The sequence below is a fragment of the Natrix helvetica genome, assembly GCF_964273705.1.
Source record: "Natrix helvetica genome assembly, chromosome: 12".
NCBI lineage: Eukaryota > Metazoa > Chordata > Lepidosauria > Squamata > Natricidae > Natrix > Natrix helvetica.
This window is the reverse complement of record NC_138556.1, coordinates 7,066,263-7,087,216: the sequence shown is the minus strand read 5'-3', so window position 1 is coordinate 7,087,216 and position 20,954 is coordinate 7,066,263. Positions and strand designations below refer to the sequence as shown.

The window sequence follows — 20,954 nt, the reverse complement described above, 5'->3', positions numbered from 1 at the left end:
TCTATGTCCTAACGCCCTGAATTCCTGCTATCTGGGTTAATCCAAACATCTTAAAAGTTAATCAGGTTAAGAAACACTGGTCCACAGCTACAGTGCAGTCCCAGCAGGAGACACACTTGTAGCAGGGGTGAAATCCAGCAGGTTCTGACAGGTTCTGGAGAACCGCTAGCAGAAATTTTGAGTAGTTCTGAGAACCGGCAAATACCACCTCTGGCTGGCCCCAGAGTGGGGTGGGAATGGAGATTTTATAGTATCCTTCCCCTGGAGTGGAGAGGGAAAGGGGATTTAACAGTAACCTTCCCTGGGATGGGGAGGGAATGGAGATTTTACAGTATCCTTCCCCTGGAGTGGAGTGGGAATTGAGATTTCGCAGTATGCTTCCCCTGGAGTGGGGAGGGAATGGAGATTTTGCAGAAGTGGGTAGGAATGGAGATTTTGCAGTATCCTTTCCCTGGAGTGGGATGGGAATAAAGATTTTACAGTATCCTTCCCCTGGAGTGGGGCGGGAAAGGGGATTTAACAGTAACCTTCCCCTAGAGTGGGGTGGGAATGGAGATTTTACAGTATCCTTCCCCTGGAATGGGATGGGAATTGAGATTTTGCAGTATGCTTCCCCTGGAGTGGGAGGGAATGGAGATTTTGCAGTATCCTTCCCCTGGACTGGGGAGGAAATGGAGATTTCACAGTATCCTTCCCCTGGAGTGGGTAGGAATGGGGATTTTTGCAGAAGTGGATAGGAATGGAGATTTTGCAGTATCCTTCCCCTGGAATGGGGAGGGAATGCAGATTTTGCAGTATCCTTTCTCTGCAGTGAGGAGGGAATGGAGATTTTGCAGTATCCTTCCCCTGGAGTGGGTAGGAATGGAGATTTTGCAGTATCCTTCCCCTGGAGTGGGTAGGAATGGAGATTTTGCAGTATCCTTCCCCTGGAGTGGGTAGGAATGGAGATTTTGCAGTATCCTTCCCCTGGAGTGGGTAGGAATGGAGATTTTGCAGTATCCTTCCCCTGGAGTGGGTAGGAATGGGGATTTTGCAGTATCCTTCCCCTGAAGTGGGGAGGGAATGGAGATTTTACAGTATCCTTCCCCTGCCATGCCCACCAAGCCACTACCCACCAAGCTGCACCACGCCCACCAAGCCATGCCCACAGAACCGGTAGTAAAAAAAATTGAATTTCACCACTGACTTGTAGGCATGGTCTACATATCTGCTGAGAAACACATTTGGGGCAATTTTTTCCCTTCAGACCCACAGATCTCCTGAATAGTATCCATCCGAGAGAACCCAGATCTAAGATGACCAAGAGCTGCAGATGTTCCATCCTTCATCCCGATGGCCTTCTGCTCTCCATAGGAGTTGAGGTGACCGCACTCTGCCTCCACCGTTGAAACCAGAGATCGATCCATCGGAATGAAAACTCCAATAAATAATTCTGATGTGGGAAGTATAGGTAGACCTTCAGTTACAGCCGTTCATTTTGTCCAAAGACGCAACAGCGCTGGAAAAAAAGTGACTTATGACCATTTTTCACACTTACCACCATTGCACCATCCCCATGGTCACATGATCAAAATTTGGACGCTCGGCAACTGGCTCATATTTATGACGGGGTTACATGATCCCCTTTTACGACCTTCTGACAAGCAAAGTCAATGGGGAAGTCGGATTCACTTAACAACCGTGTTACTAACTTAACAACTGCAGCGGTTCCCTTACCAACGGTGGCAAGAAAGGTCATGCAATGGGGCAAAATTCACCTAACAAACGTCTTGCTTAGCTTCAGGGATTTGGGGCTCCATTGAGGTTGTAAGACAAGGACTGCCTAAATTTGGACTGTATCTACATTTGATCAATAAATTTGATCCATAAATAACTCAACAAGCATTTTGGTAAAAGGAGACGGAGTGCCCAAAGGGGCTGTGACTGGATGCTGGGGGTGGTGGCAGTCAAAGGTGAAGAAACTTCTTGGATGAGAAGTGAAACGTCTTCGAAGAAGAAAAAACAAGGAAGTCCAGTTTCCTCCTGCCAAAAAAGCACCTTTGGGACAACCATGACTTGGATGACGGAGAATCTCTACAGAGGTTTAGCTGTACAATTTTGGATGAACACCAGGGGTGGGCTGCTGCCAGTTAGTTCACTCTGCACATGTGCGCATTTGCATCTAAAATGTCTGCGCATGCGCAAAACATTAAAAAAAGGGGGTGAGGGAATACATTTCTGCAATGAAAGTTGTCCTGCGCATGCACAGAATCGAAAATCAAGATGGCGGCACCATAGGAGAACCCATCCCTACCAGTTGCAGTGACCCAGGCCGCCAAGTTACTAGCTATTCGGCCCAACTGGTAGGAGCTCACCACTGATAAACAGCCTTGGAACAGTGTGGGAGTAGGAATGGAGTCCCAGAGGAGGGGAAATTGCAGATGACAGGAACCAGGAGGACTAACTCAGGTGACCCTGAGGACAGAGATAAACCTCTAAGTGCTTCAACCACCCTCTAAAAGGATGAAAATGACTAGCTGTCTGCAAGGAGTATCAGTCCTTCCATTCCCCAGTATCCTGTCAGAGCTAAAGAAGCTTCTTGGATGAGAAGTGACATGTCTTCGAAAGAAAAAACAAGAAAGTCCAGTTGCCTCCTGGAAAAAAAAAGCACCTTTGGGACAACCACGGAGAACCGGAGGACAGAGAATCGCCATGGACAAGAAAATGGCGAGGTCATTTTCTGAAGGACTCGAAATACAACTAAACCGGATTTTGCAGAAGGCAAATGATAGCAGCGACCGTTGCCGTGTTGAGGCAGAAACCATCATCATTGCATTCTTGCAAAACATTCTATTTTGAAAAGCAGTGTCACTTTCAGACCCAAAGGAAGGAGGCGCTTCAAATGACTTTTCTTTCTCTTTTTCTCTTCTTTTTAAATTAAGCTTTTGGGGATTAACAAGGAATTCCGTCAACTGCCTTTTCGACACAAGAGCCAGAAAAATGGCAGCTTTTCAATGCAGCATTCAGGCCTTCCAGATGCAGTGGAAAGTCCTGGGAATCGGGAGGGAGGCTGAGAATTATTCTTTGCCCGCCCCTCCCCTGCTCAATAGCTGGGAAGTTGGGGGGGGGGGGGGAGAGATGTAAGTCCTGTTTTAAAAGTCACCCTTAAAAAGAGAGTCCTCTATTTAGGGGCCGTTGAAAAGCCCTAAATGGGATTCAAATGAAGGACTTTACATTTTCAGGAAAGTACTTGCTTGTCAAAACGTCACTCATGTTTTTCCGTAAAGAAACGCAGGCAACTAAATCTGTCCCCCTCCCTCCCTCCCTCCCTCCCTCCCTCCCTCCCTCCCAACGATTATGTTGGGGGGGAGGGAGGGGGAGAGATTGACTTTGGCAAGTGGGGTGGCATTTGAAAGAGAAAAGGGCTGCCATAAAAAAAAGCCTCCGGCAATTATGCCAGGGAGCCTCAGAAAGTGCGCTTTGTCTGTTATTCCAACACCGAGGGATTTATTGTCGCTGGCGGAAAGCCAGATATGGTAGAAATTATGTGCCGTTGAAGGTTGGCGGTTGCCCCCCCCTCTCAAATTTGCCAGGTACCTTTTATTAGCATCTAAAAGCACAGCAGAATAAAATATTCCTCCCCCTCCCGAGACGCTTCTGGTTCCAGAGGAACAGATAAAGGAAGCTTCCCGTTCAGGTTGCAGAACCCTGAAAAAGTTTTCTTAGTGGCCTTCGTAGGTCGGGGTTCACAAAACGGATGCCCTCCAGATGTTTTAAACAATCACGACAGCCCTGGGGAGACGTATTACTAAGAACCTATTTTGTCTTCAATACCCAGCCATATTAAGCTTTCTACACACAGAAGACCTTTCTACACACAGAAGACCAAGCGCTCCATGGCATAGGGCCTAGTTATCTGCGGGATCGCATCCTCCCACATACATCCCTGCGGCCAATTCGCTCTCACAGGGAGGGGCTTCTCCTGGTGCCGTCCACTAGGCAATGCCAACGGGCGACACCAAGGAGTAGGGCCTTCTCTGTGATGGGCCCAACCCTCTGGAATGACCTCCCCCCCCGACATTAGAACCACCACTGACTTCCGCTCCTTCCGGCAGAAACTGAAGACTCACCTGTTCCGACTGGCTGGTCTGGCATAATTCTTAACGTCTACCTCCTGGCGTATATATTTCCTACTGGTTTTTTAGGGGACTTAATTTTATAAGACACTGGGGTTTTAAACTTTGTATATTTTAAATTATTTATTTAGCAATTACAGTTCTGTCTATTTTATCCTCCTCTTATTTATGTATTTATCCATTTAATAATTTTTAATTGTTATTATGTATGATGTTTTTGATATGGACTGTACACCGCCCCGAGTCCCTTTTGGGAGAGGGGGCGGTCTAGAAGTGCTAATTAAATTAAATTAAATTAAATTAAATTTTGGTTGTGGTGTGGCTTAAGTTTTAAAATAGGAATGGAATTCAATATGAAGTGAATTCTAGGTCAAATGTACCTTTTAGTTTTATTTATTAAATTGTTATGCTGCCCTTCTCCCCTAGAAAGTGACTCTGGGTGACATAAATGTAAAAGAAACTAGAAACTCTAGAAACTAAAATTCCCAACTAGCCCTCCCGCCCTCCCTCTCTCCCACACCTGTCTCCTTCCTTCCTTCCTTCCTTCCTTTCCTTCCCTTCTCCCTCCCTGCCTCCCTCCCTCCTTTCTTTCCTTCCTTTCTTCCCACCCTCCCTCTCTCTCCCCCTTCCACATCTGTTTTCCTTCCCTTCCCTTCCTTTCTCCCTCCCTGCCTCCCTGCTTTCCTTCCTTCTCTCCAGCCCTCCCTCTTCCCTTCCCTTCCACATTTGTCTCCTTCGTTCCCTTCCTTTCGCCCTCCGTGCCTCCCTCCTTTCCTTCCTTCCTTCCTTCCTTCCTTCCTTCCTTCCTTCCTTCCTTCCTTCCTTCCTTCCTTCCCTCCCTTCTTTTATTTTTGATCTTGCTTCCTGGTGATTGTCTATACAAGTCCACACTATCTTCTTGACTAGATTTTTCTGGAAGTGATATGCCCACCCCTGCTTTTGTCTAGGGCTTAGAAGACAGATGGACAGGTCAGAAGTCACCCAGCTGGCTTCGGATCTAAGATGCAACTAGAATTCACGGTCTCCCCATTTCTAATCCTGTGCTTAAACCACTACATCGAATTCGCTGTCCTTTCCCTGCTCTTTTTTTTTCATCTGGCTTAAGCGCTGGGAAAGTAACTGGTCTTGCCAGAAAACTCAAGTTATGGTTAGGATCCTTAACTCCCCAAATGTGGCTGCAAAATGCCAGGCTTAACCATGGTTCACCAGAAACCTCTGACTTTACGATAAATTTCATGGGTTCTTCCTGTTGGTAATTAATGAATGCTGAAGGGATTAGGCTCACATTAGTACTCTAGCTGCCACAGGGATGTCTTTGGAGTAAAGGTAAAGGTTCCTCTCGCACATCCGTGCTAGTCGTTCCCGACTCAAGGGGGCAGTGCTCACCTCCGTTTCAAAGCCGAAGAGCCAGCGCTGTCAGAAGACGTCTCTGTGGTCATGTGGCCGGCATGACTAAATGCCGAAGGCGCAGGGAACGCTGTTACCTTCCCACCAAAGGTGGTCCCTATTTTTCTACTTGCATTTTTTTACATGCTTTCGAACTGCTAGGTTGGCAGAAGCTGGGACAAGTCACGGGAGCTCACTCCATTAAGCGGCGCTAGGGATTCGAACCGGCGAACTACCAAGCTTTCTGATTGAGAAGCTCAGCATCTTAGCCCCTTTGGAGTGTGGACATATAAATGAAGAAGGCAATCACAAAAGTCTAATCAAGTTTTGCTTCTTTTTATGTGTGTGTAATGAGCATCTTGACTTGGTTGAACACATCCTGGCCTAAGGCTCAGAAAATCTGCTATATAAGCCATGCTTTGCTGGCACCGCATCCTATTTCATTATTTTAATTCAACACATCTTCAGAACACAACACAACGGAATGGAACCGAACAATGCAGGGGAGGGACTTTGGACCAGGGAATTGAGGGGTGTATTTCTGCTTCCCAGCAGCACAAAATTCGGGTCTAACTTTGCTCTGAAGGCTTCTTAGAAAACTCTTCAAGCGCTACATTCAGTGGGAGAAACTCTTTCAAAGTTCCCCGCTACTGTCTGAAGCTGATCTGCAGCCCAGGGGAAGAACACTTTTTTTTCTCCACGCTGTTTTCCAAATTATGAAAGACTCCTGATGTTCTCCTCTTTCTCTTTCCACCAGCAGGAACCAGACGGAGATCTTCCTTTTCTGCAAATTTTCTGAGCTAAATCTCTACGGGGATTCTCCGCCACCCAGGTCATGGTTATCCCAAAGGTGCTTCCCCCACTTCCCATCTTCCAAAAGGAAACTGGATTTTCTTGGGTCTTTTTTTTTTCTTTGAAAACATTTCGCTTCTCCCCCAAGAAGTCGCTTCAGTCCTGAAGAAGCTTCTGGGATGAGAAGCGAGATGCTTCCAGAGATAAACCCAAAGGAAGTCCAGTTGTCTTTTTTTGGGTGGGTGGGTGGGGGTGGAAGCACCTTTGGGTTCTGAACTAAATCAACAACATTCCTAGATGTTCCTCCCCCTCCCTTCCATTTTCTATCCTGATTTTTATTGTTCGCTCAGCCTGATTTGGGGGGGGGGGGGAGAGGGGCATCGCCTGAAATAATAAACAAATAAACCTACAGTTTGCACCTTCTCGTGATGGGAGCAGCAGAAGGGGACGGGAGAGAAAACGACCTACATCTGGTTTACATTGCAACCTTCCTGTGTCCGTTTGCCCCCCCCCACCGCCCCCTCCCCTGAGCTACAGAAGCAATCAATGCCACGGGAAAGAGCAAGCGGGGAGACTACCCTGCCCTGCACACCTTTTCTAAGCAGGGGAAAATGAAAAGGAAGGGGCAGGGAGGCGGGATGGGTCTGTGTGGAGACAATGAAAGGACATACTACTTTTGTGTGTGTGTCTGTGTCTATGTGTGTGTGTGTGTTCTGGGGAATTTTCCCTCTCCTCTTAAGGATGGAAGCCCTGTGGAGCATCGAGGCCTCTTTTTTCTCAGCCCTCTCGAGAGCTTCAGCATCCTTTGGTGCGTCGCCGTCTCTCAGGCTGGGCCCGGGGAGCAGAATTTGCCTCTCCTCTGGCAGGGCTCTATTCAGCCGCGAAGAATGGGGTGGGGTGGGGGGACACACAAAGGAACAGAGGAAACTGTGCCGTCTCCGAGCTGCATTCAAGAGGCCATCTGCTCCTGCCAAGACAGCGGAGAGGGGCGGAGGGAGGAACCAAAGGGGAGATCCCAGGTTCAGGCTTAATCGGGGCTATTTAGCAAGGGATGCTGACCCCCTCCCCCCTCCCCTCCCACTCCCCAGGCAACAGCAACCCAACTGTTAAAAAATTAAGTTTCAAGCACTTGCCTCTCTCGTTGACAAACAGGCCACGGAGAGGAGGAGAACCTGTCCCCCAGCCTGCTCATCCGACTGCCCTGCGAAAACATTATCTGGCATTCCCCTACCCCCGGACCTGTTTTCAATTTGGCTGGGTGAGAGAGAACTTGCCTTGGAAACTGAGTTCCAAAAAGAAGCGATTTTGATGGAGTTCTCCAGAGAGAGATAATGCTGGGGTGGTGAGATCACTACCATCCAGGGGTGAAATCCAGCAGGTTCTGACAGTTTCTGGAGAATCGTTAGTGGAAATTTTGAGTAGTTCAGAGAACCAGTAGCGGAAATTTTGAGTAGTTTGGATAATCGGTAGCAGAAATTTTGAGTAGTTCGAAGAACTGGTAGCAGGAATTTTGAGTAGTTCAGACAACCGGCAGCCAAAATTTTGAGTAGTTTGGAGAACTGGTAGTGGAAATTTTGAGTAGTTCAGAGAACCGGCAAATGCCACCTCTGGCTGGCCCCAGAGTGGAGAGTGGGAATGGAGATTTTGCAGTATCTTTCCCCTGCCACACCCAGCAAGCCATGCCCACCAAGCCACACCACACTCACCAAGCCACGCCCACAGAACCGGTAGTAAAAAAATTTGAATTTCACCATTGCTACCATCCCTGTAGTAGGAGAAGAGCAAGCAGTGGGATCCCTGGAGGCTCTCTGAGCTTGCAGACATTTTATTACCAGACTAGGAAACATCATCAGTGTACCATGAGGGTAAGCCAACAACCAAGTCCAGAGAACATTAAGAACTGCAAAGATTATCATGTACCAATAGAAGAGAATTGTTGTGGTTCGGAGTTGATTTGTGAAGTTCTTGGAGTTCTCTGAGTTTGCTTGCAGACGTTTTGCTACCCAACTAGGCAACATCTTCAGTGCATTCTCTGCTCCCCTAGAAGTTCTGAATGAAGCAATACCAGAGGCGATTGCATGGATAGCTGAATTGAACAACCGTTTATGAGGCCACTGCCATACCCCCATAGAAGTTTTACTATGGAATGGAATGGAACGGAATGGAATGGAACAGAACAGAGAGTAGAGTAGAGTAGAGTAGAGCAGAGCAGAGCAGAATAGAGAGTAGAGTAGATAGAGTAGAATAGAATAGAAAGTGTAGTGTAGTGTAGTGTAGTGTAGTGTAGTGTAGAGTAGAGTAGAGTAGAGTAGAGTAGAGTAGAGTAGAGTAGAGTAGAATAGAATAGAATAGAATAGAATAGAATAGAATAGAATATTCTTTATTAGCCTGGCATGATTGGACACAAGGAATTTGTCTTTGGTATATAAGCTCTTCAGTGCACAGACATACAGCAACAAAATGATAGGACATAGATCATAAATCACAGTTGCAATCATTAAGCATAAACAAGTGACAAATTATAAGATACCAATAGGCAAAGATAGTAGGAAAGATGAGAAGATGAGAAACATGATAATAGCCTACTAGCTGGGTAAATGTCTTAGGCTTAAAACAGTGCTGTGGGAATAAAGTGTTCAGCAGAGTGTCCCAACATGCCCAGAGAGCACCAAAGACTCCACATGAAGGCGTCTTTGTCATTCACTGGGCCTAAAATACTAGATTCTCACCTTCTCTGGCTTGGAGAGCTGCCAGGTTGATATCTGCAAAACTTGGCAAGGAGTCTCGGAGAGTCAGGAACCAATTAAGCAAACTAATTGTCTCCTGCAAACTCCACTCCCTTTTTGCTCCTCTTTTATTTCCTCTGGGAGGGGCCATTCATCGTCCACCTGTGGCCTTCCTCCCATGTCACCCCCGTTCTTTAGTTGTTCCCTTCATCTGGCAACTCTGCGCATGCGCACACTGGGAACAGGCTCCAGCTGTTCGCCTGCCTCACTGATCTCTGACTCTGAAGGCAGCTGAGAATTATCGGATGGCTCTGGCCCCCTCTCTGCCTCCGACACAGAGCCCTCATCAGAGCCTTCCCCAGACTCCAGGACTGGCCCATGTTCCTCCCCGACCTCCTCACTGTCTGAATCTGCTGCCTGCTCCACTGGTGGGCCACAACACCTCTCCTCATTCCAACCCCATCCTCAATCCCAGTCAGCATATACATTATAAGTGGAGATTTAAAAGAAACAGAATATTGTGTATTAAGAGGCACGTTTGATGCAGATTTTAAAAAAAATGTAAATCCATGCAGAAATGACGGAGAAAAGACTTAACAAGGGTCTCATAATGTTAGTTTGGATTGGAAGTTGACCAACAGCTAATTCAGTCATTCTAAGCTTTCCAAAGAAGTTCAGAGTGGTAATGGATTAAAATAAATGTTATGAAGCGTGTCTATTTCTACACATATAAATGTGCAGTTATACTATGCTCTCCAGAGACTATGACCTAGTTACATTTCTGTTTTTTTCTAATTTCTCTTTTCCTTTTTGCCTATTTTATCATGCATGAGAAGGTACCTGAGAAATGGAAGCGTTTATCTTCAAACGCTAAGCTTCTTTTAACACTAACACAAGTTCTGGGATTGCCAGAGGCCTTGTTCACACATCTCTCCATATCCCTTTGCGCTCACAAAGATCAGACACTTGTTTTGCTATCCCGATAGAAGCCGAGATGTTCTTACATTACAGAATCAGGGTATATTTTTGCCGATTGATAGATTTAGAAGACAAACTGAGTACTGCAGTGGGTCATCGAAGGCATCGCATTTAGATTGCAAGAAGACATACCCCAGTTCACACCCTTTGACTCAGAAATAAAAAAAGATGCTGGGACTCTGAAAAGAGTACAGAGAAGGGCAAAGAAAATGATCAGGTGACTGGTAAAGGTAAAGATTTCCCTCGCACATGTGCTAGTCATTCCCGACTCTAGGGGACAGTGCTCATCTCCATTTCAAAGCCGAAGAGCCAGTGCTGTCCGAAGATGTCTCTGTGGTCATGTGGCCAGCATGACTAAACGCCAAAGGTGCATAGAACGCTGTTACCGTCCCACTTTTCTACTTACATTTTTACGTGCTTTCGAACTGCTAGGTTGGCAAAAGCTGGGACAAGTAACGGGAGCTCACTCTGTTACGTGGTGCTTGGGATTCAAACCGCCGAACTGCCGACCTTTCTGATCGACAAGCTCAGCGTCTTAGCCACTGAGCCACTGCATCCCTGTAAGGGGACTGGAGGATGAAGCATATAAAGTTGCTGGAATTGGGTATGTCCAATTTAATGAAAAGAAGGACTAGGGGAGACATGATAGCAATGTTCCAATATCTCAGGGGCTGCCAGAAAGAAAAGGGAGTCAAACTATTCCCCAAAGCACCTGAGGGCAGGACAAGAAGCAATGGGTGGAAACTAATCCAGGAGAGAAGCAACCTGCAATTAAGGATAAATTTCCTAATAGTGAGCACAATTGACTAGTAGAACGTCTTGCATCACTGGAGGCCTTTAAGAAGAGACTAGAGAGCCGCTGGTCTAGAATGGTATAAAGAAAACCTGGAAACCTTGCCAGTCAGAAGTGGACATCAGGATACATTCACTGTCCCTCGGGGTGCTTTTTTTCAAGAGGCAACTGGACTTGTTGGTTTTTAAAATAAAATAGAATACAATAGAATAACAGAGTTGGAAGGGACCTTGGAGGTCTTCTAGTCCAACCCCCTGCCTAGGCAGGAAACCTTATACCATTTCAGACAAATGGTTATCCAACATCTTCTTAAAAACCTCCAGTGTTGGAGCATTCACAACTTCTGGACGCAACTTCTGTTCCACTGATTAATTTTTCTGTCAGGAAATTTCTCCTCAGTTCTAAGTTGCTTCTCTCCTTGATTAGTTTCCACCCATTGCTTCTTGTCCTACCCTCAGGTGCTTTGGAGAATAGCTTGACTCCCTCTTCTTTGGGGCAACTCCTGAGATATTGGAACACTGCTATCATGACCCTAGTCCTTCTTTTCATCAAAAGTAGACATACCCAATCCCTGCAACCGTTCTTCATGTGTTTTAGCCTCCAGTCCCCTAATCATCCTTGTTGCTCTTCTCTGCTCTGTTTCTAGAGTCTCCACCTCTTTTTTTCCTTTGAAGACATTTTGCCCCTCAACCAAGAAGCTTCTTCAGCTCTGTCTGGATAGTGGGGAATGGAAGGATTTATACTCCTTGCAGACAGCTGGTCGTTTGCATTCCTTTTAGAGAGTCGTTGAGGCCACTTGGAGGTTTGTCTGTGTCCCGAGTAGTGCAAATGGGTATGGAGCCACTGATGAAAGGACCATGTTGTAGACTGGAGAGAGATGTTGTCATATCCCCCCCTCTGTTGAGAGAGAGCTGCTCAATTTTGACCTAGATGGCCATTTTGATCCCTCTTTCAATGACCGGCTGTCTGCAAGGAGTATAAAACCTTCCATCCCCCACCATCATCCAGTCAGAGCTGAAGAAGCTTCTTGGATGAGAAGAGAAACATCTTCAAGGAAAAACAAGGTACAGATATGACGATGTAACATTGTACAAACTGTTGATATAAAGATTGTAATATGTGATGAAAAGACAAAAATAATAAAAAATTATTATATATAAAAAAAGGGAAAAACAAGGTACCATATTTTTCAGACTATAAGACGCACCGGTGTATAAGATGCACCATGATTTCGAAGAGGTAAGTAAGAAAAAAAGTTTTTGTCCTCCCTGGCCCTCAGGAGCACTCTGCAGGCTTCAGCAGGGCTAGGGGAAGGCAAAAACAGGCTGTTTTCACCAAAACGGGGGCATTTTCCCCTTCCCCCAGACCACCTGAAGCCTGCAGAGTGCTTCTGGGGGGGGGAGGCAAAAACACTCCCATTTTGATGAAAAACGCCCCATTTTTCACAAGAATGGGATGTGGGGGCTGGGCTTCGGGAGGCCAAAAATGGCTGTATTCGGTGTATAAGACGCACCAACATTTCCATGCTCTTTGGGGGGGAGGGAAAGGTGCGTCTTATACTCCGAAAAATACGGTAAGTCCAGTTGCCTCACGAAAAAGCACCTTTGGGATAATCATGAATATCTGGATGACTGAACCTCTCCATAAACACGTCCCTCAGGTTGGGAAGGAAGGACCACTTACTTGCTGCCTGAATCCGAGCTTTCCGGCTGACCAACAAACCGAAGCGGTTCCGAGCCACGCAGCCGTACTCCCCTTCGTCGGAAGTGCCGTCCTCCTTCCGCTTCCGGAAGTGGGAGAAGTAGAGAGAGCCGTTGGCCAGCGTCAAGGGCTCCTCGCCCTCCGCCACCAGCAGCCCGTTCTTTCGCCACGTGATGCCGATGGGTTGAATCCCTTCCACTTGGCAATCCAAGACCAGGGGCTGTTCCTGGGCAGCTACCTGGTCGCTGGGCTCTACGGTGAACGCCAGCTCAGTGGCGAAGCCGAAATCTGGAATAAAAGAGAAGAGAAGACGTCCTTTTATAGACTGTGACAGTTTTATTAATTTATGATATGCAAAAAAAAAAATACAAAAGCAAAAAAAAGGGAAGGAAAAGTGGAAGAGAAGGGAAAAGGAAGGAAGGAAGGAAGGAAGAAAGAAAGAAAGAAAGAAAGAAAGAAAGAAAGAAAGAAAGAAAGAAAGAAAGAAAGAAAGAAAGAAAGAAAGAAAGAAAGAAAGAAAGAAAAGGCAATGCCTTTTGACTCCCTTTGGTGCAGTAAGATAGGGTAATAACATCAAACCACAACTTTTTAGTTGTACACAATAGTTTAAACTAGCTCACTTCTGTAACACACTATCTAATCTAGGGGTGTCAAACTCGATTTCATTGAGGGCCACATCAGGGTTGGTTCTGACCTCAGGGGCCTGGGAGGGGCATGGTCAGCTCAACGTCACTTGTGTTGGGAGCACCTAAAGCGGTCCAAGAGCTCTGCCAGTAAAAAAAAGGACTTGGGAGCTCCATTTTTGACTGCAACAGCCTCCTGCAACCCTCTGCCAGCCAAAACGGAGCTTGGGAAGGCATACACAGCCCTCCGGAGCTGCGTTTTGGCTGGCAGAGGCACTGTAGGCTGGTCCTTCTCTGTTTCCAGGGCAGCCCGCAGGCCAGATCTAAACACCCCACGGGCCTTGAGTTTGACACCCCTGATCTAACCGGTAAAGCCCCAAAATCAAAGTTTCATTTGGTTTCTACCTCAAGCACAAAGTACAGAAGTGGTTTCCAGGCAGAAACAAAGGTATTTGTATTTTTTTTTTCTTTGATCAAAGCAGTCAATTTAGTCGTGTCTGCTAATTCCATCAACTTTTGCAGCCATTCGTCTGTTGTCAGGGTCAAAGTGTCCTTCCATTTTTTTTAGCGTAAAGTAATCTTGCTGTCGTCCACACACACACACACACACACACAAACTAAGGTAAAGGTTCCCTTTGCACATATGTGCTAGTCATTCCCGACTCTAGGGGGCGGTGCTCATCTGCGTTTCAAAGCCGAAGAGCCAGCGCTGTCCGAAGACATCTCCGTGGTCATGTGACCAGCATGACTAAATGCCAAAGGTGCACGGAGCGCTCTTACATTCCCACCAAAGGTGGTTCCTATTTTTCTCCTAGCATTTCTACATGCTTTTGAACTGCTGGGTTGGCAGAAGCTGGGACAAGTAATGGGTGCTCACTCCGTTACGCGGTGCTAGGGATTCGAACCGCCAAACTGCCGACCTTTCTGATCGACAAGCTCAGCGTCTTAGCCACTGAGCCACTGCATCCCACCTATATACAGTATATAGCATCACCACTTCTTTTTCCAAATCTTTTTCCATTAACCCCGAAAGGAAAGTCTCTGGTTTTATATTTATATTCACTTTAAGAATTTTCTGTATTGGAATATGAATCCTACACCAATATTTCTTTGCTTTGCTTTATCATTTAGCATAAATGATAAAAAAAATCTCTCCTTTATGTTTACATTTCCACTATTACCGAGAAAGAGAAGAAGCTCTTTTGAAGCCCCCAGGAGAAAAGAAACAATGAGAGCGGGGAACTACAATGTTTGTGCTGGGGGAAACTTGCCAAGGAGCTTCTGCTCAGAAGATGGGAGATCAAACAAGCAATCCAGAGAGGCTTCCTGAAGGATCTGAAGTCTTAAACTGTCGGGCTCTAAAAAGAAAACATATTTCTAGCCCTCGGCGTTGCCAAGAAAAATCAAACCATTTTGCAAAATGTTCTGGACTGGGGGCTTATCCCAAGAGTCTTTTTTTTTTCATTCCTGATGGCAAAAACCTATCTGGTACTCATCATTTTTGGTACTCATTGTGCCTTTTCAGAACCAATTAACAATGAGTACCCAGGTATTGCTGTAAAAGGTTGACACAGTCAAATGCCAATTCTTTCCTTCTTATTTATATAGTTACATTTTGGCTTCAATAGACCCAAGTTTCATTCCATGAAATAAGACCCTGTAGGAGAAGAGCTATGTTCTTCTATAGTAGTAAAATATATATGTGGTAATATTTTTCTCAACTGCCAGAAAAGCCAACACAGTTCTAGGCTACATAAAGAGAGGGATAGAATCAAGATCACATGAAGGGTTAATACCACTTTATAATGCCTTGGTAAGGCTACATTTGGAATCCTGCATCCAGTTTTGGTCACCACGATGTAAAAAAGATGTGGAGACTCTAGAAAGAGTGCAGAGAAGAGCAACAAAGATGATTAGGGGACTGGAGACTAAACCATAGGAAGAACGGTTGCAGGAACTGGGTATGTCTAGTTTAATGAAAAGGATTAGGGGAGACATGATAGCAGTCTTCCAATATCTCAGAGGCTGCCACAAAAAAGGAGTCAAGCTATTCTCCAAAACACCTAAGGGCAGGATAAGAAGCAATGGGTGGAAACTAATCAAGGAGAGAAGCAACTGAGGAGAAATTTCCTGACAGAACAATTAATCTGTGGGACAGCTTACCTCCAGAAGTTGTAAATGCTCCAACAGTGGAAGTTTTTAAGGAGAGATTGGATAACCATTTGTCTGAAGTGCTGTAGGGTTTCCTGCCTAAGCAGGGGGTTGGACTAGAAGATCTCCAAGGTCCCTTCCAACTCTGTTATTCTAATTCTAATTCAGGAGGCAAGGGGACTTTTTTCCTTTGAAGACATTTCGCTTCTCATCTCTGAAGATATTTCACTTTTCATCTCAGAAGCTTCTTCAGCTGTGACTGGATGGTGGGGAATGGAAGGATTTATACCTCTTGCAGACAGCTGGACATTTGCATGTTATCATTGCATCCATGGTAACCATGACCTGGATGATGGAGAATCTCCATAGATGAATGCTTAGCGGCCATTCAAAGGTTTGATAGATGTACTTGGGGCCGTGGTGGGTTGCTCTTGCCCTCGCTACTGCTATGCTGCTCGTGGTCTGTTCATGCATGGGCCGAACGTGCACTGTGCATGGGCCAGATGTGCGCTAGGAATGCATGTGCACTCCATCACCCCTACGACACCCAGCTACTCATCGGAGGTCACAATTGTACACCATTGGCCCGGCTGCTTCAAAAACAGGCATGGAAGGCGGGTGGGCCAAACAAGCCACCATACCAGTATGGTGGCCGCTGCTCCCGACTACTACCGGTATGGCCGTACCAGGCTGTACCTGCTGAAACCAACCCCTGACCTGGGGATAATTATGACCTAGGGGTGGGTTGCAGGCAGTATGCCCTAGTACGGGTGTACCGGTGCCTGCTGGGAGCACCGGGTACCGTTCTGGTAGGGTGCTCCGGAGGGCTCACCCGCCCGCCTGAGCCCCTTAACTGTATTTGAGCTCTTCAGCACTTCCGCTCACTTCCGGTCTGCGTGACGCTCCGCCAAGCAGCTGGAGTGTCATGGAGGCGTCGTGGAGGTAAGGACGCATGCGCGCACTATGCGCCATATCGGTTACAACGGGATCTGGAACCCACCATTGTTATGAACCCCAAATCGAAGATCTGATGTTCCTCCCCCCAATCGCATAACACTTTGGATGCTTGGCATCCATCCCAAGGTCACATGACCATCTTCACTTCCGTTTTTGACAAAAGCAAGTCCAGTTCATTTAGTGACGGACGTTACAACGGCTCTGAAAAACGTGTCTTACTTAACGATGATTTCTTTTTTCATCACGTGATTTACAATTGGATGCTTGACCACTTACTCACATTTATGATGGTTGCAGCGTCCCGGGGTCACGTGGTCCCTTTTTGCGACCATCTGACAAGCAAAGTCCACGGGGAAACCAGATTCACTTAACAGCCGTTGCTCACTTAACTGCCGCGGTGATTCACTTAACAACCACGGCAAGGAGTCTTGCAAACTGGGTCAAGATTCACTTAACGACTGTTTTGCTTAACAACACAAATGTTAAGCTCAACTGTGGTCGTAAGTCATCAACTACCCGTAGTGCTTTTGCTCTTTAAAATAAGAGAGGCCAGGAGATTTGCCATAGCTGTGGGAAGACAATGTTTTAAAATGCTTAATGGGTTAATAAAAGCAGCAGACGTGTGTTTATTCTCAGCTCGACTGCAAAAGGTAAACTGAGTCTCCGAGTTTGGAAAAGTTTTGCCTTTGCTTTTGACCCACAACTCATCATCCCTGCCTTCCTGCTCAATTTCTCCATCTGCCACATCTCAGGTTGCACTCCAAATTGATCCCCTCCTAATCCAACTTGGGTTGCCATCAAAAGCAGAAGGAGGAATCTGGAAAACACTCGAATTTGCCCTGCGCTGATCCGTGGCCCAAAAGATCGCGACCTCCCCCCACTCTCTCCTGTTCTCCCCCACCAGGATTACAGATTCACAGATTAACAGAGTTGGAAGGGACCTTGTAGGCCATCTAGTCCAACCCTCCCCCTGCCCAAGCAGGAGACCCTACACCGTTTCTGACGGACGGCAGTCCAATCTCTTCTTGAAAGCCTCCAGTGATGAAGCTCCCATAACTTCCGAAGGCAACTTCTGTTCCATGAGTTGATTGTTCTCACTGTCAGAAAATTCCTCCTTATTTCCAGGTTGAATCTCTCCTTGTTCAGTTTCCATCCATTATTCCTTGTCTGGCCTCCGGGTGCCTTGGAAAACAAGTTGGTGACCGTCTTTCAATCCAGACTACCTCACAGGGTTGTTTGGGGAAAGGTCAGGGGGAGATGATGGCAAACTGGAGAAAGAGATGCTAAGAAGACCCCTCTGAACTCTTGATGTGGCGTGGGTGGGTGGGTGGGCCAGAAATTCACCAAGTCAATCCAACAAACAATGAAGCAGCGAGTCAAAAGAAGGGGGTCTACCAATCCATCAAGAGAACGCTCTGGGCTCAATTATTCTGCCTTACTTATCGGATTCCAGAATCTTAACTATTCAGGTCGTTTGACACTCCAAATTATAGGAAGGAGGAATGTTAGAGAAAGCATTCCTGGGCAGGCAACCCTGCAGACCTTTGGCCTTTGACCTGGCCATCACCTGGGTGGGAAAGCCACTTTGGAAAATCAGAAGAATGTTTGCATGAGAGGCCAACTCAGACCCAGCGGAATACGCCTGAAACATCACAAAGAGACAAGCTGGAAACACGGATTCTTTCCCTGTTGGGCTTTTTTAAAAAGAAAAAGAAAAAAAAAGACCTGAAATTCTCCTCAAAGAACTGAAAAACAGCTCCAGGTCAAACCGCCAGAACCAGAAAAAGAAGAAATGAAATTGAGTTGGCCCCGCTTCCTCTTCTAGCGAATGGAAAAAATTCAATGAAACGATTAATTGAGAATTGCCACTCATTTCCTAATAAGTCACTTATTGGCTGTATATTACTTAAGCTGCCGGCGCCCTAGGGGAGAAAAACATCTCGGATTGGCCAAGATGATACCTTTCAAATCAAAGCACATTGCAACGTTGAAAGGATGACATGTCGTGTCTACATACATTTATTCAGAAACAAGTTCAATAGTCAGCCAACCTTGCAGCCCTTAAGGTAAAGATAAAGGTTCCCCTCGCACATATGTGCTAGTCATTCCTGACTCCAGGGGGCGGTGCTCTTCTCCGTTTCAAAGCCGAAGAGCCAGAGCTGTCCGAAGACGTCTCCGTGGTCATGTGGCCGGCATGACTCAATGCCGAAGGCGCACAGAATGCTGTTCCCTTCCCACCAAAGGTGGTTCCGATTTTTTCTACTTTCATTTTTTACGTGCTTTCAAACTGCTAGGTTGGCAGAAGCTGGGACAAGTAACGGAAGCTCACTCCATTACGTGGCGCTAGGGATTTGAACCACTGAATTGTTGACCATTCTGATTGACCAGCTCAGCGTCTTAGCCACTGAGCCACTGCGTCCCTTTAGCCCTTAGCATTTCTTAAATATTTGGCCGTTTCTTCAGCTATCAGTTATGTGCAAGTTTTCTCATCACCAACTGGTCTTCGTTAAGAGAAAACAGGTAATCCTCCAATTACAACCCCAATTGAGCTCAAAATTCCAGTTGATAAGCAAGACGTTTGTTAAATGTTTTTTTTTTTGGCTGCATTTTATTACCTTCCTTGCGACCAACCGTTGGTGGTTTACAACAACAGCCTTATTTGCATCTTGCCCCCAACAATCTGGGTCCTCATGTTACCCACCTCGGAAGGCTAGAAGGCTGAGTCAACCTTGAGGTGGTCAGGATCGAACTGCTGGTAGGGGAGGGGCAGAGTTTGCCTGCAATGCTGCATCCTAACCACAGAGACACACTTAATATTTAAGATACTTAAGAGGAGGGGCATGGAAAGTGGAAAGCACTGCAGCTCCAGAGAGAGAGAGAGAGAGAGAGAGAGAGAGAGAGAGAGAGAGAGAGAGAGAGGGAGGGAGGGAGGGAGGGAGGGAGGGAGGGAGGGAGGGAGGGAGGGAGGGAGGGAGGGAGAGAGAGAGAGAGAGAGACAGAGAGACAGAGAGACAGAGAGAACAATATCTAAGGTTTTTATGTTGACCTGGGATTCCAGAAGATGCAGAAGGAGGTTTTATCATATGAAAACTATACACTGCTCCTGTAAAGAGACTGGGATTCCCCTTATCTGACCTATCTACGGTATAACTTGGGATCTTAAGAAAGCTGAATTTGTTTTTTTTTAGGCTTCGGCTCAGCCTTTCTTATCTTGGCACCATCTGGAGGAGATGCAACCCAGCTCCCCATACCTGCCAACCAGGGACACTGTAAATAGCCCAACTTGATGACTTCTTAAGTGAATGAGCTGACAAGCTGGGGTTGCTCAGGGTGAACATCAGGACTTGGAGACCCTGCGCTTCTCTGCCAGGGCTGGTGGCAGATGTCCAGGTCATCGATATATCAGCTTGCTTCCTGACTTGCCAAGGGTTTAACCAAGGGAAGAGGGTAACATAAACCTAAAGGAGGGATTTTTTTTATCATTTATGCTAAATGATAAAGCAAAGCAAAGAAATATTGGTGTAGGATTCATATTCCAATACAGAAAATTCTTAAAGTGAATATAAATATAAAACCAGAGACTTTCCTTTCGGGGTTAATGGAAAAAGACTTGGAAAAAGAAGTGGTGAGGCTATATACTGTATATAGGTGGGATGCAGTGGCTCAGTGGCTAAGACGCTGAGCTTGTCGATCAGAAAGGTCGGCAGTTTGGCAGTTCAAATCCCTAGCACCGCGTAACGTAGCGAGCACCCATTACTTGTCCCAGCTTCTGCCAACCCAGCAGTTCGAAAGCATGTAAAAATGCTAGGAGAAAAATAGGAACCACCTTTGGTGGGAAGGTAACAGCGTTCCGTGCACCTTTGGCGTTTAGTCATGCCGGCCACATGACCACAGAGATGTCTTTGGACAGCGCTGGCTCTTCGGCTTCCAAACGGAGATGAGCACCGCCCCCTAGAGTCGGGAACAACCAGCACATATGTGCAAGGGGAACCTTTACCTTATCTTACACAAGGGAGTACATGTAGCCCTCAGATTAAGATGCAATTGGGCCCAAAATTTATGTTGCTAAGCGAGTCATAAGTTAAGGGAAATGTGTCCCATTTCATGGCTTTTCATGCCACAGTTGCTTTGTGAATCACTGCAGTTTGTTAAGTTAGGGACACGGTTGTTAAGACAGTGTGGCTTCCCCATTGACTTTGTTGTAAGATCACAAGAAGGGATCACATGACCTCGGAACACAGCAACCGTCATAAATGTGAGTCAGTTGTCAAAATGACTGAATTTTGATCACGTGACCATGAGAACACTGCAATCCTGAAAAAGTGAGTTATGACAATTTTTCACACTATTGCAGCAAATGTCTCACTTAGCAACAGAAATTTGGAACTCAACGGTTTTGTGTGTGTGTCTGCAGTGAGCTTCTCCAACCTGGTGCTTTATCTATCTATCTATCTATCTATCTATCTATCTATCTATCTATCTATCTATCTATCTATCTATCTATCTATCTATCTAGTCTATCTTGTCTGTCTATCCATCCATCCATCCATCCATCCATCTATCTATCTAGTCTATCTTGTCTGTCTATCTATCCATCTATCCATCCTCCCTCCCTCTCTTTCTCTCTAATCCAGCATGTCTGTTTATCTTGTCTGTCTGTCTGTCTGTCTGTCTGTCTATCTATCTATCTATCTATCATCTATCTATCATCTATCTATCATCTATCTATCTA

The 20,954-nt window shown here is 46.1% G+C and overlaps 1 protein-coding gene across 1 annotated transcript in view; it reads right to left on the bottom strand.

The window, feature by feature from the left end:
* The window catches only part of IGDCC3 (immunoglobulin superfamily DCC subclass member 3), a gene marked incomplete at both ends in the record, with an annotated part of 111,364 nt that extends 91,747 nt beyond the window's left edge, over positions 1–19,617 (bottom strand). The window contains 3 exons of the mRNA XM_081964505.1: positions 12,474–12,779; positions 17,765–17,864; positions 19,474–19,617. Of these exons, the coding sequence (XP_081820631.1) occupies positions 12,474–12,779; positions 17,765–17,864; positions 19,474–19,617 (550 nt within the window). The remainder of the gene's footprint in view (positions 1–12,473; positions 12,780–17,764; positions 17,865–19,473) is intronic.
* Between the last annotated feature and the right edge of the window lie 1,337 nt (positions 19,618–20,954).